We start from the raw sequence: 14,644 nt of genomic DNA, 5'->3' as shown, positions 1-14,644 counted from the left end.
AGAGAAATAATGGCTACTATTTCAGCCTTCCTAGATAGTCTATCCCAGGGTTAGCTAACCTTTTTGGTACTGAGTGCTGAAATGGGAGTGTGTGACAGAAACTAGAAGAGCAGCCACCCAGCGCACATGCTTGTGCTGGGAAGATGATCTTCCGCTTTCCGGTGTACGCATTTGCACCGGTCAGCCGGTCTTTGCACGTGCATGTACACTAGAAACCGGAAGACCAGCTGGCTGGTGTACCGAAACCCAGAAGACCTACTGGTGATACCTTGCATGCCTGGAGAGATGGCTCTGCATGTCACTTCCAGCACGCGTGTCATAGGTTCGCCATAGGTAGCCTTTCTTCGGAGAAATCCCATTAGCCTGTACAAACCAACTAACAAAGACTATAGTATTTAAAGGGCCAAGTCTTCCAAAACATAAAACAAGCAACTGGAATAGAAACATCTATGTAAGATGGAATGCATCATGGCAACTGACCTTGAACAGTTCCGCAGTTTCTCAGTTTCCTGAGAAAGAAAGCCCCTGATAATGGAACACTTTGACTCTCTCTTAATAGCCTAGTCTCTCAAAAATATGTCATTTTACATCAGCTTTCAGAGACATTACATACATGAATGTACAGTCATCTTGATCCTCTGCATTAGGTTGACTTTGATCCACGATTGTAGGGGGAGCATTGTCTTCAACCAATTGTACAGGGTTGTTCTTTATGACATTTTTTTCTGTTTCCTTTTGGGTATCATTTTCTCCTTTGGACAAGGATGGCACATGATTTCCAATTCTCCAGTGCTCCTCCTGAAAACAGATCATAGGATAAAGGATATATCAAACAGATATCATCTCTGAGCTTTAGAAGGTAGCCCTGGCTCATTCTTTCATTTTCTCCTTTGGAGTCTTAACAAGGAAAGAAAGGAAACCTAGCATCTATCTTATGATATTATCTTTCTAAAGATCTTATATTGACCCCCTCCTTGATAATCTTTTGAAGGTCTTCTATAACAAGAGATTTGTTGTTCCTATGTGTTATCTTTTAAGGAGAAAAATGTCATATCTAAAGGACAAGGTGAGCCTTTAGTACTTTCAGTAAAATACAGGAAAGATGAAGAAAGAATTTAGGTGATAAGCCCCAAGATGCTAAGAAAAGGATATAAAGCCATTGTTTTAAGGTGGAGCGGGCAATGTTTGTAGGCCTCATTGCCATAGGCTCAATCTTTTCAAGGTTGACAGTGAATGATGTGGCCAAAGCAAAATGAGGATAAAGCCACGGTTAAACAGATTCTACTCTTATTACTTTCTGACATTCTTTTTTTTTCAAATATCTCATCTCTCTCTCCCCCATATCATAGAGTTGTCCACTGTAACTTACTCTTAGAATAGAATAGAATAGAATAGAATAGAATAGAATAGAATAGAATAGAATAGAATAACAGAATTGGAAGGGACCTTGGAGGTCTTCTAGTCCAACCCCCTGCTTAAGCAAGAAACCCTACACCACAACAGACAAATGGTTATCCAACATCTTCTTAAAAACTTCCACAGTTGGAGCATTCACAACTTCTGGAGGCAAGTTGTTTCACTGAGTAATTATTCTAACTGTCAGGAAATTTCTTCTTAGTTCTAAGTTGCTTCTCTCCTTGATTAGTTTCCACCCATTGCTTCTTGTTCTACCCTCAGGTGCCTTGGAAAATAGTTTGACTCCCTCTTCTTTGTGGCAACCCTGAGATATTGGAACACTGCTATCATGTCTCCCCTAGTCCTTCTTTTCATTAAACTAGACACAACCAGTTTCTGCAACCGTTCTTCATACATTTTAGCCTCCGGTACCTTAATTATTTTTGTTGCTCTTCTCTGCACTCTTTCTAGAGTCTCAACATCTTTTCTACATCGTGGCAACCAAAACTGGATGCAGTATTCCAAGTGTGACCTTACCAAGGCCTTATAAAGTGGTATCAACACTTCACGTGATCTTGATTCTATCCCTCTGTTGATGCAGCCTAGAACTGTGTTGGCTTTTTTGACAGCTGCTGCTTCCACCCTCCCTATTCCCCTCTCTCTTTCAGGTAAAAAAAATTCTCTTTCTGGTTCCCTCCCCACTTCTTGCTTTTTTTTAATGCTTCTTCTCCCTCAGGAGGCAAAAAATAGCTCTGTGATGGTTCAACTAGGACTGATACTACAAAAATGCTTATTTTTAGTTTCATATCACTGCTAAAATAGGCATTGAAAGGTAAAGTGGTAGTGTCTCAGGCATGGATGTTGCAAGGGAATAATCCTCAGGCAAAAAGTTTAAATTAAAATAGCTGAGTTAATTAATCAGAGAAAGTTAGTTTAGGGGAAGCTAGTTTATAACTGAAAGCCAGTTTTTGTTGCTGTGGATATAAACCCACTTTCTATGCGAGAAAGTGGGAAGACATGAATTCTAGGCCTCCTTTAGGGATAAAACTATTGGATTACTTTAAGGTAGTCACTCTTTCTTAGCCCTAGGAAGAAGAAGGCAATGGCAAACTATTTCAAAAAATGCTGTCAAGAAAACTGCATGGACTTGGGTCATCACCAAGAATCCATAACAACTTGAAGGCAGCCAAAGGGGGAAAGAACCTTAAACACCTAGTTTAATCAGGATTAAATGCCTGATTCAACAAGTTGAAATTTAGGAATTGCATTGCAGAACCCTTCTGTATGACTCAGTTAAGTCATGGCTTCTATAGGGTCAATATTCTTGTGTCAAAGTTGGATTACATTTCCAAACTCACTGCGGGATGTTTCAACCAGATATTCTGCCCTTGTTCCAATCTTGTTAGCATTCATAAGACAAGCTTCTTCTTCTTCTTCTTCTTCTTCTTCTTCTTCTTCTTCTTCTTCTTCTTCTTCTTCTTCTTCTTCTTCTTCTTCTTCTTCTTCTTCTTCTCAGCTAACAGAACTTTAAATGTTAAATTTACAGGCATTCCTAAAATTCCGCTTTCACTTTGTCATTATGGGGTAGTGAGTGTAGATTAATGAAGAAAAAATGAATTTCAACAACTGTAGAACCAGGCTGCAGCATAAACAGAATTGACAAAAGTGAAGGGGGTCTGTTTATTTTCTGAATGCACTGTATGGTCAGAAGTCACAAGACTGAGGGATTTGGGGATATTATTTTTTTATTTTATTTCGATTTTTTGATATTTTAAACTTCTTAGCCCATGTCTGAAATTTGGACAGATCCTGAACTGGAAGTGGAGTGGTAACTATGACTAGGCTAAGGCCAAGGGTCAAACACATCATCACTTTGGAGTTTCTATGCCCCTGTGAGAGACCTGAGTCTAGCCCCCTTTGAAGTCAATTGACTCTTAGCTGGTGCCAATTTACCTCGACCGTTAGAAGTTCAGATTCTTGTATATAAGCAGCATGAAATAAACTTGCAGTACTTTTTGAACTCTATCCTCCTTCCTGACTTCTTGCACATATCCACTATGGATGCTCTACAATCAATTATTTCACCTGTGGTTGATGAAGATGATGCAGTAGCTACCATACAGTGCACTGCATTGCTTGTTGTATTGCACCCCAATTCCTATGAAATTTCCATTTCTCCTTCCTTCTGGACCAAATGCAGCTGGTAGAATAAAGATGCTTTTAACACATGCTCCGCTTTGGTAACATTTCAAGGAAATGATATGAATAACCTTTATCTCCAATTTGTCAGTGATACATTTTATCTCCTGTTTCATTGGAGGAAGCTCTAAAATATGCCAGCTATTAAGTTTTCCAAGCAAGGGAATTTGAAACAATTCAGTAATAAAACTGATCCAAATTGATCTAAATCAGCAAGTGCAAGCTCCTCATCTCAACATTTGGCTGGTCTTTAATGGTCTAAAGGCAGGTTATCAAACAATGAAAGTTATTAAAGATAAGGTCAAGAATGTAAATCAGCCTTCATCTCGGCTTCAGAATATGGTATCTTCATAGGTCCATCACTTTTTTTAGACAAATTACTGCTCGTCCAATTATTTTTTGAGTTATCTGCATTCCAAGAAAAGCTTTTAGCTCCTTGAAATGTCAAGTGTCACCTTCAGCTTATTTAAAGGGGATACATACCAAATCCTGGAGTCTTATCACTATATATATATATATATCACACAGTCACACACACATACCACAGGTAAGGAGGAGGAAGAAGAAGAAAAAGAGAAGAGAGCAGGGGCATTGTAGATTATTTATGTACATTTGTTTTACTGATTTGCTTTATGCTCAAGGTAGCTTTGATATTAGTATAAAAAAGTGGGAGCTTGTGAGTTCTAGTCCTCCCTTAGATATGAAAGCCAGCTGGGTGACTGTGGGTCAGGTATTCTGTCACAGGCTAGTCCACCCCACAAGGTTTATGTTGTGGGGAAAATAGAAGGAGGAAGCATTATATCTGCCTCGTTGAGATATTCAAAATGCAAGCAGGATATATAAATGTAATGAATCAAACACAGATAAAATATAACTATGGCGATTATCTGACATTCAGGTCATGGTTGTCCCAAAGATGCTTTTTCAAGAGGCAACTGGACTTTCTTGTTTTTCTTTGGAGACGTTTCACTTCTCATCCAAGAAACTTCTTCAGCTCTGACTGGATGGCGGGGAATGGGAGGATTTATACTCCTTGCAGACAGCTAGTCATTTGCATTCTTTTAGAGAGCTGTGGAGGCTACTCGGATGTTTGTCTGTGTCTTCAGGATCACCCGAGTAGTGCAAATTGGATGTGGAGCCTTCTTGGAACTTCTGAAAGGAGTTTTTTTAGAGCTGAGCTTTCTGCAGGATGTTTTCTGCCCCGTGTCCCTTCACTTTTGAACACAGACGCAGGCTGTTGGGAATCAGCCTATGTTGTCTGCTTCTCAAACTGAAGTGTAAATGGTTCCTGTAGTCTGCAATTTTTCTGGAAATCCATTTGTGCTCCCGTACCGTTTTCAAAGAAAAACAAGAAAGTCCAGTTGCCTTTTGAAAAAGCACCTTTGGGACAGACAAAATATAAAAACTGAAAATGTAAAGTAGATGCTAATAATTATAGGACTAGTGGAACCAAGTGCATTTATGCATTTTTTTTTCAAATGCTAAGTCAGTAGGGATCAAACACAACTCTTCTCGGGAGCTCATTCTCCCCTTCCCCTCAGGAATAGTTCAGAAGATGCCCCATTCCTCTGTCCAGAAACATAGGCTTCTGACAGGGAGAATATACAAATGTATAGCTTTGTACCTCTCTCTTTCTTTCCATCCCCCAGTGAGCAACAGAGGGATATATATTCTCCTACAGAATGCTTTCATCACAGTTCTGGGCAACATCTTATACTTAAATGATAATAATGACTTACTGTATTTTTCAGAGTATAAGACTCACCGGAATATACGACACAGCAAGATTTTGAGGAGGAATTTTTTTTAAAAAAAGGTTTTGCACTCTGCAAACCTCCCAAAAACAGGCCCATTCCCCCCCCCCCCAAAGGCATGAATAGCCTTTAGGGAGCTTGCAAAGTGCTCGGGGGGGGGGGGAACAAGCAAAAAATAGTTTGTTTTTCAGGGGGGAAGGGCACGGATAGCCTTTAGGAAGCTTATAGATTGCTCCTGGGGGTGGGGGTGGGGGTGGGGTAAAATTGAGCAAAAAACAGGCCATTTTGTGCTCATTTCTGCCCTCCCCAACACCCAGGACCTCTCCAAAAACTTCCTACAAGTTTTGCAAGGCCATTTTAGTGAAGGAGGAGGGGTTTCATGGGCAAAAAATGCTGTATTCAGTGTATAAGATGCACCCAGATTTTCAGCCTCTTTTTTGAGGGAAAAAGGTGTGTCTTATACTCTGAAAAATACGGCATTTGACTGTATGTTGTCACCATAGTGCATTTTTATTGCTTGTAAGCCACCTAGAGTTGCTATGAATGAGTAGGCATCTATATAAATTTTCTAAATATATAAATGCAATAAAAATAATTCATGCAATGCTGAGAAAGAATGGTAAATGTTCACATTTCTACCTGTCCGAATATCCCAATCAGAATGCCAGAAATGTCCGTGAGAACAATGCTACGGTCTGTTGAAGAAGTCACAATAAAAAGACAGTTGTTTTGCCAACAAGACTCCAGGCAAGTGATGCAATCTTCATGTGCCTGAAATGATCTTAGTAGAGTGGGTGGTTGTGTTACAATGTTTTCCCCAAGAGCAAGGCAGTAGTCCTAATGGAAAGCAGGGTGGTGGGGCGGGGGGGGGGGGAATAGGGGAAACATAAGCATATCAATAGATTTAAGTTTAGTTTTTAACCATATTGTCAATTTAAAATAGTTTAAGAAGGTTCCTGTAACATGTGGGCAGTATATGGACATAGTAAGACTACATAAATATATGCTGTTCATTTTGGCAGTCTTCAGATATACCAAAGTGGGATTCACATAGTCCTTATATTAATTTAAATAATTACACAGTCCGATATCCTAACAGCGTATGTATGAATATAGTAGCCTGTATTGTAGCTATGGCAATTGGCAAACATGATTGATCACTGAATTCCTGGAAGAGCAGCAACTGAATGGAATGATCTATGCTATCAGCTATGCTGTATGCAAAAGAGCATGAGAATAAATCAATAGGATCAGAACAGGTGCTTGGTTCAGCATCCTTTTCCATTAGTGTCCAGGTGAATCTAAGAAACCCCCAAACTAAGACATTCCTTTTGCCTGTTTGCTTTGTTTCTACTTGGAAACCATTCCTGGTTATTTAATAGTCACCTTCTGCAGAACAAGGAGGTTCCACAATTCATAATTACTCAGAAACACTTTCCCCATGAATGAATACCCCATTTTTTTTGCTTTTGTAAAAAAACAAAACCTCGAATCTAATTCTGCTTCTTTCTCTTATTCTATCCCCAACAACAATTTTAACAACTGCATTTCAAACTCAATAAAAAGTATATAACTTAGCATTCACATAAAGTAGAAATATGCCTCTGTGCATACAACTGTATACATCAATTTGTCTTCATAGTTATGATTTGACAAGCAAAATACACAGTTGTACAGTAGAAATATGCATGTAAGGGATGCATGTGTGATGTGTGTGTAAGTATAAAGAGAGAGGCTCTACAGTGTATGAGATATTTGTTGTGGGCTTGCTCACCTTTTGGACTTCATCATAAGTATAATGCCCAAATAGATTCATAAGTCATGTTATGTTGTAAATGCTTGGCCTGGTTTTATCTTAGTGTGGTATGTGACCCCCAGATATATTGGTTTCGAAACCATGGGGATACGATTTAATATGGCACATAATTTCAGCTTGTAGCTTAATCAGTACTACGACCAATCCGCTCTCACAGAGAGGGACTCCTCTGGGTGCCGTCCACAAAGCAGTGCCAAAGGGCGGCGCCAGGAGCAGGGCCTTCTCTGTGATGAGCCCAGCCCTATGGAATGACCTCCCCCCCGACATTAGGATTACTACCGACCTCCGCTCCTTCCGTACAAAACTCAAGACCCACCTTTTCCAACTAGCTGGCCTGGCTCAACTATAGTTCTATCTCTAATCCTCCTGGCAATTTTAAACTTTTTACACTTTAAAATTTTAAATTGGGGTATTTTAATTTTTAACCTTATTATTATTGTTGTTTTTGTATTGTAACAATTGTTGTGACTTTATACCTCCTCCGTGTAATGTAATGTCTAATTGTGTAACATGTGATTTATTTATTGTACGCCGCCCCGAGTCCCTTCGTGGAGAGAGAGCGGCTAACAAGTCTAATAAATAAAATAAAAAATAAATAAATAAAAATAATGGGTAAACAGAAATTGGGTAGCACAGGTCTAAGATCAAAATATCTTTAAGGATTGGTACATATTTGCAAAGTATGAAAACATGCACAGCTTATCTGAATCAGGTCTTCCTTCCAAAATGGTGGCAATGCTGGGCTGTGCCAGATAAGGGAAGTGTCAGGGTTCCAAGTAACAGACCCACATCAATCAAAACTCTGAGGCCTAGAGTTTCCCCAAACTATGAATTTATTAGGAATGTCATATTGGTATGGTTGGTGAAAACCCGACTCTGAAGGACCCGGAGTTTTTCCCACCCAAATCAAAACCCCAAGTTCTTGGCCCCAGGTCACAAATCCATCACATGGCCCACTCAGGTCATAGTCTCAGCTTCAGTAGGCGTTGGTCCACACCTTTCCAACACCTGGTGTAGCATCTTTGACTCCCATGGGAAAGAATGTTATCTTGGCTATACATCCCCCCTCAGCTATCTCTATCTTCCTCCCTCACAGCTTCAGCAGGCCTGACTGTGGCAACCCTGAAGATGCTCCCAAAATGGCTTCAGGGCTGACAGGAAGCTTGTTGTAATGACTAGTACTGGAATTTTGGTCAGGGAAACCTAAGTTCAAATGCCATGATCAAGAACTGAAACAAATAGAAATGTAGATGCTAAGATTGTTTTTAAAAAAACTCTCGGCAAATTGTATTATAATTTGTAGAATTGATCTTAAAACTATATGTTCCACATAAGGAACATTATGTATATGCATTTGCTTGCTTTACCTCCATCAAGTCAATACAGAAATCCTTTCTCTTACCTCTATGTCCCATATTTTTAGCCATCCAATCAGATCGGCTGTGATGAGGTACTGGTTTCGTTTTTCAGTTGTCATAATAATAGACCCAACTCCACTGTGAGCTTCAAATTCTGCCAATAGCTTGCTTCTTTGTGTATTCCAAAACCGGACCCAACCAGCACCTCCACAAGACACCAGATTGGCTCCACCTAAAATAGGAAGACAAGGAGGTGTAAAGAAGATGGGTCTAATCTCATACTATGATGCTTGGCTCAAATACATGCATAAAAAATGGATTATTTGAGTAGTCCAAGATCCTGGGGCTGCATGGATCTCTGTTTTGTGTATCTCTCAAACAATCTTGGAGGACAATTACTGTGTAGACTGATAAAGTAATTGAGAGGGAGGGAGGGAGGGAGGGAGGGAGAGAGAGAGAGAGAGAGAGAGAGAGAGAGAGAGAATATGAATGTACTCTATTCTATTTTGTGCAAATATTTATAAGATTAAAGCCTTAATGTTGAAGTCTTCCCTTACATCAGGGGTGTCCAAACTTGGGAACTTTAAGATTTGTGGAGTTGAAGTCCACAAGTCTTAAAGTTCCCAAGTTTGAACAACCCTAACTTACATGTTCTTTTTGAGAATAGTAAAATAGAATCGTGCATTTGGTTTAACTTTCTAAATATAGTAGGTTTTTTTTTTCATCATGAGTCATTTTTACTGCAAGTGAAGCTTGCTAGATGGGTGTTGTGTGGCTTTTAGTCTTCATTTTAATACTGCAGCTTTCTACCAGCAGTGAAATATGCAGCATTCTCACACTGGGAGAAGCTATCACAATAAGAAATTAAGCTTTAGAAACCTATTTCCCAGACTTTTTTTTATTTTCTATTTGCAAAACTTGTACATGGCACTGTAAATCTTCATATAACTGGTTTTTACTTTGGCAAAATAAAGTTCCTCTTGTCAGTTTTATGTAGTTTATGGGCACCAAAGAATCCTAAATAATCTTAAAGCAACAGATTTCTTAAATCATTGGACATAAATCTGCAAAAAGATTCCAATTTACCTTAGAGGGAAACAATGATATTTTCATTCAAGAAAGATCGGGGGGGGGGGGGGGAAGGGGGGAAGTGGGTGAGAAATTACTTTATTTTCTGAAGATTAGTTGCAGCAAAGCTTTCAACTGGACCCAAAATTCCATCATCATCTTGCAATGCTATTCCAACTTACAGAGGCATAAATCAATATTTATTTACTTAGACACTCTCTGGGTGCCCAGCCTTTCAACATGGATTAGCTCATTTGGAATGTACCTTCAATATCAAACTCAATTTAGTTCTGATTCAAATAAAAAGAAAGCAAATGAGCGACCTGCTTAGAAATATTTATATATTTTGGTAAGTGATGACATTAATTTTGGGAGAATGTTAATTCATTAATTATCAAAATGAATGGATTTATTATGTTTGGGCAGACGTAAGACAAAGTAAGGAGGTTTCAATATTACTTAAATATCTTTTGGGATGAAAAGTATAGGAATTGTGAGGAAGATATTTGATTATTAAAAATATTGCAACTTCATTGTATAAATTCACAAGGACTGAATTATAAATCAAAACTGAAGAAAAAAGTTCAGATATGCCGAAAGACAAGAAAAAGTGAGCTAGTTCATCTTTTTCATCATCAAAATCCTTCATTCATCTGTCTGAAACCTCTGCTGTCCTCATTAATCTTCCCTCTTTTTAAAATTTCAGTTGGGCAATGTATCTCCTTACTCCAAAGAGGTTTATATTAGCAGATTAACAGAGTTGGAAGGGATCTTATAGGTCATCTAGTCCAAACCCCCCTCCCCCACTAAAGCAGGAGACCCAACTCCATTTCTGACAAATGGCAGTCCAATCTCTTCTTGAAAGTCTCAAGTGATGAAGCCCCTACAACTTTTGAAGGCAATGCCTCAGAAAAATGAAGGAAGGGATTATTGGTAGTCCTTGCCTTACAATCACAATTGGGACCAGATTTTCCATCGCTAAGCAAGCAGGCGGTTATTAAGTGCCTGATTTTTTTTTTGCCACAGTCTTTAAGTAAATCACTGTAGTTGTTAAATGAATCACACAGTCATTAAGCAAATCCAGCTTCCCCCCCTGACCTCCAATTGACTTTGCTGGAAGCTAGTTGGGAAGGTTGCATATGCCCATCATATGACCCCAAGAGACTGCAACTATTGTAAATACATGCCAATGCCAAGCAATTGCAATAGCACTTAGACTTATATACAGCTTTATAGTTCTTTACAGGCCTCTCTAAGCAGTTTACAGAGTCAGCATATTGCCCCCCCCCCCCCCACACAATCTGGGTCGTCATTTTACCCACCTGGGAAGGATGGAAGGCTGAGTCAACCTTGAGCCTGGTGAGATTTGAACTGCCAAATTGCAGGCAGCTGGCAGTCGGTACTGCACTCAGCCTGCAGTACTGCACTCTAAACACTGTGCCACCACGGCTCACAGCACACAAATTTTGATCACACAACCATTGAGATGCTACAGTGGCTTGAAATGCACTGACCAGTCATAAGTCACTTCAGTGTCATTGTAACTTCGAAAGTTTGCTAAACAAATTGTAAACTGCTTAAAGAGGTCTGTAAAGCACTGTGAAGCATATATATTATATATATATATATATATATATATATATATATATATATATATATATATATATATATATATATATATATATATATATATATATATATATATATATATATATATATATATATATATATATATATATATATATATATATATATATATATATATATATATATATATGCTGGTTTTGTTGTATTCGGGTCTTTTCCCGTGTAAAGTTGAGATTGTCTGCAAAAATATGGAATGCTTCACAAATTTGCGTGAAATTAGCATGGCCCCTGCGCAAGGATGACACGCAAATTCGTGAAGCGTTCCATATATATATATATATACATATGTTATATTTGTACTGATAAATAAATAAAGGGAGACTAGTATAGATCTATTTCGAGCTAATTAGCTCTCATCAGCTAGCCATACCCTTACTGGGATTTGAACCCGGGCTGTGTATATCTTAGGCAGGAGTTTTAGCCACTAAGCCACGGGCTCTGTTCCTTATCAGTTGATAAGGATGTAAGGATAAGGATGTAAGGATAAGGATGTAAGGAGGCCTGTAAGGATATGTAACACAAATACATACATACATATATATATATATATATATATATATATATATATATATATATATATATATATATATATATATATATATATATATATATATATATATATATATATATATATATATATATATATATATATATATATATATATATATATGTCTAAGTGCTATTGCTATCAGAAAAGACTTATAGTTTACCTGTGGCTGAGGTATTTCTACTCTCCAAGAAGACAAGTCTAGTTATAGCATTGCAGTTTTCAGCTTCAGGATTAGCTGCAGACTTCATATGTTTGTCAGATGTTTTGTTCTGTAGCATTTGAGAACCTGTGGGTAATAATAATATAAAAAACTGGTTAGTGTATCTGATTTGGAGGGTGTTGTGGCCCACCAGCAAAGTTGGACAGTGAGGAGGTTCGGGAGGAACATGGGCCAGTCCTGGAGGCTGGGGAAGGTTCAGACGAGGACTCTGCGTCAGAGGCAGAGATGGGCCAAGGCCGTCTGGCAGTTCTCAGCTGCTTTTGGATCTAGACAGCAGTGCGGCAGAGGAACAGCTGGAGCTTGTTCCCAATGAGCACACGCCAGGAGAAAAGAACAGCTAAGAAATCAGGGTTGACTTGGGAGTAAAGCCACAGGTGAGCAGTGAATGGCCCCTCCCATAGGAAATAAAAGAGAAGTGAAACAGGAGTAGGCTTTTGCAGGAAACAATTCATTCGTTCGTTTGTTGATTCGTTGCAGGAGTGTGAAGATCTGTCCATGAATCTCAGAGACTCTGTGCCAAGTCTTTCCTTGCACAGCACTGCATTTGAAAATATTTACACGGCAGCTTTCCAAGTTAGAAAAGGTCTGTGGTCATAAATTCACCTTTACCAGGTCTTTGCTGAATGTGAAGGAGAGCAATTCACATTTGTTTAATAAAAGGGATTTTGTTGAGACCAGAAATCTGTCTCATGCTTTTTGGGGAAGCCTAGGTCAGAACAGAGGGGAAGCCAGATTTCACAGTGCCAACAATGACCATGATCCCACATACAAAAGATGTATTTCTGCTCCCAATTTAATATATGCAATAGCAATAGAACTTAGATTTATATATCACTTCACAGCCTTCTCTAAGTGGTTTACAGAGTCGGCCCCCAACAGTCTGGGTCCTCATTTTACCAACCTCAGAAGGTTGAGTCAACCTTGAACCAATGAGACTCATACTCCTGAACTGCTGGCAGCCAGCAGTCAGCTGAATTAGCTTGCATGCATGTCAATCAGGTTTGAAGAGCTATTTGGAGAGATTAATATGAGAATTGTTGATAGAAGGCTTCCATAAAAAAAACAGAAGCCTCATTGGTAATTTTCCTTTCTATAATTCTAAACCAACTAGCTTTGCTAAATGCTTTAAAATATTTTAAAAAGAATGACATAGGAACTGAATTCTCGAGATCGCAACATTTATGCTAAGTTGCACAATTATACTGGGTTCACATGATACATTAGAAGCTGGAAAAATGCAATTTGATGGTTTGTTGTGGGAATCAAACCTTGGCACTTAGGATAAATTGTCTTTTCTCTTGACTTTCAGTATGGTTTATTTGTTGGGGCACAAAATTGTGTTAGGTCCTAAATTCTGGTTTTAGGATTTAGCCTGCCAAATGCAGTGTGTATGTATCACTGAATTCATATAGAAATACAGCTGGTATGCAATTTGGAGTCATGACTTCTGACTCTTGCTGTGGCCAGTGGGAGCTTTTGCATAGATTCATGAACCAATTATGCCCCTTTCCTGGTCTAGAAAGCTTTCTCATGGTCACTCATACCTTGGTCATTTCCCATTTGGATTATTGAGCTGCCCTTGAAAACCACCCAGAAGTTATAACTGGTCCAGAATGCAGTGGTATGCACAGTGATGATGGCTCCCCCTAAATATGGCCACATTAGACCTCTCCTACATAATCTGAATTAGCTCCCAGTTTCCTTCCAAGTGCAATTCAAGGTGCTGGTCAGTGGTGGTTTCCAGATCCCACTGCAACCAGTATGGTTGAACGGGGCTGGGCGTACGCACATGCATCCACGCAGCATGCACACAGCACACGAATGCATACTTACCGCCCGTGATGCTCCAGCTGCTTGGCAGAGCATCACACAGGCGCCGTACACTCCGTGTGTGTAATCCCCGATCAGCTCAAATACTGGTGAGGAGGGAGGGAGGGCCGTCCAGAGCACCATATCGGAACGGTACCTGGTGCTCCCAGCGGGCATCGGTATGCCTGTACTGGGGCGTACCAGTCGTATCCCACAACTGGTGTTGGTTATTATCTTTAAAGCCCTATGTGGAACAAGTTCAGGTTGCTGTTGAACCAGCTCTGCTTAAGAATATCTGCTTCTCTGACCAGATTCAGTAGAGTATATGAATTCCTAGTCCCCTCTTTTAAATGCTGCCATCATCTGGGACCTAGGAAGTGTGTCTTCTCCATGGCAGCCTGTGCCGTTTGGGACACCCTTCCTATCGAAATCTGGCAGTCCCTTGCCCTTTTTTAACTTTTCAAAATACTCTGAAGATCTGACTTTTCCCCCAGGCACTAGATAGGGTGAAATTGTGAATTATACTTATTATGGGCTATGTCTTTGGATTGCAATTGTTTTGAATGTCATATTTTTATTGTAAATATATGATTTCTTATCTCTTGGTTCCGTTTGGGACAAGATAGGTAGCTCTATACATGTTTGAAATAAGTAAATAAAATCAACTTGTCATGTCATTCAAAATTAGGACTACCTATTCAAGACTGCAAACAATCTGAATCACTGCCAGATGGAAATAGAGACTTACAGTTTCTGTATCTCTGCGCTACCCTCTAGCTCTATCCAAATTCAATTGGCTATGTTAATCCTGTCTATAGTTTGGTAGGA

General features: G+C 39.2%; 1 protein-coding gene across 2 annotated transcripts in view; it reads right to left on the bottom strand.

The window, feature by feature from the left end:
• Positions 1-14,644, bottom strand: part of WDR49 (WD repeat domain 49) — a 148,759-nt gene that overhangs the window by 27,602 nt on the left and 106,513 nt on the right. For both annotated transcript variants that reach the window (XM_081955592.1, XM_081955593.1), the window contains exons 13-16: positions 11,948-12,073; positions 8,567-8,754; positions 5,988-6,185; positions 614-798 (exon numbers count right to left, since the gene is read on the bottom strand). In XM_081955592.1, coding sequence (XP_081811718.1) covers positions 614-798; positions 5,988-6,185; positions 8,567-8,754; positions 11,948-12,073 — 697 coding nt within the window. The remainder of the gene's footprint in view (positions 1-613; positions 799-5,987; positions 6,186-8,566; positions 8,755-11,947; positions 12,074-14,644) is intronic.

The sequence above is a fragment of the Natrix helvetica genome, assembly GCF_964273705.1.
Source record: "Natrix helvetica genome assembly, chromosome: 5".
NCBI lineage: Eukaryota > Metazoa > Chordata > Lepidosauria > Squamata > Natricidae > Natrix > Natrix helvetica.
Note: the sequence above shows the minus strand (reverse complement) of the source record. Positions and strands in the feature narration are given on the sequence as shown.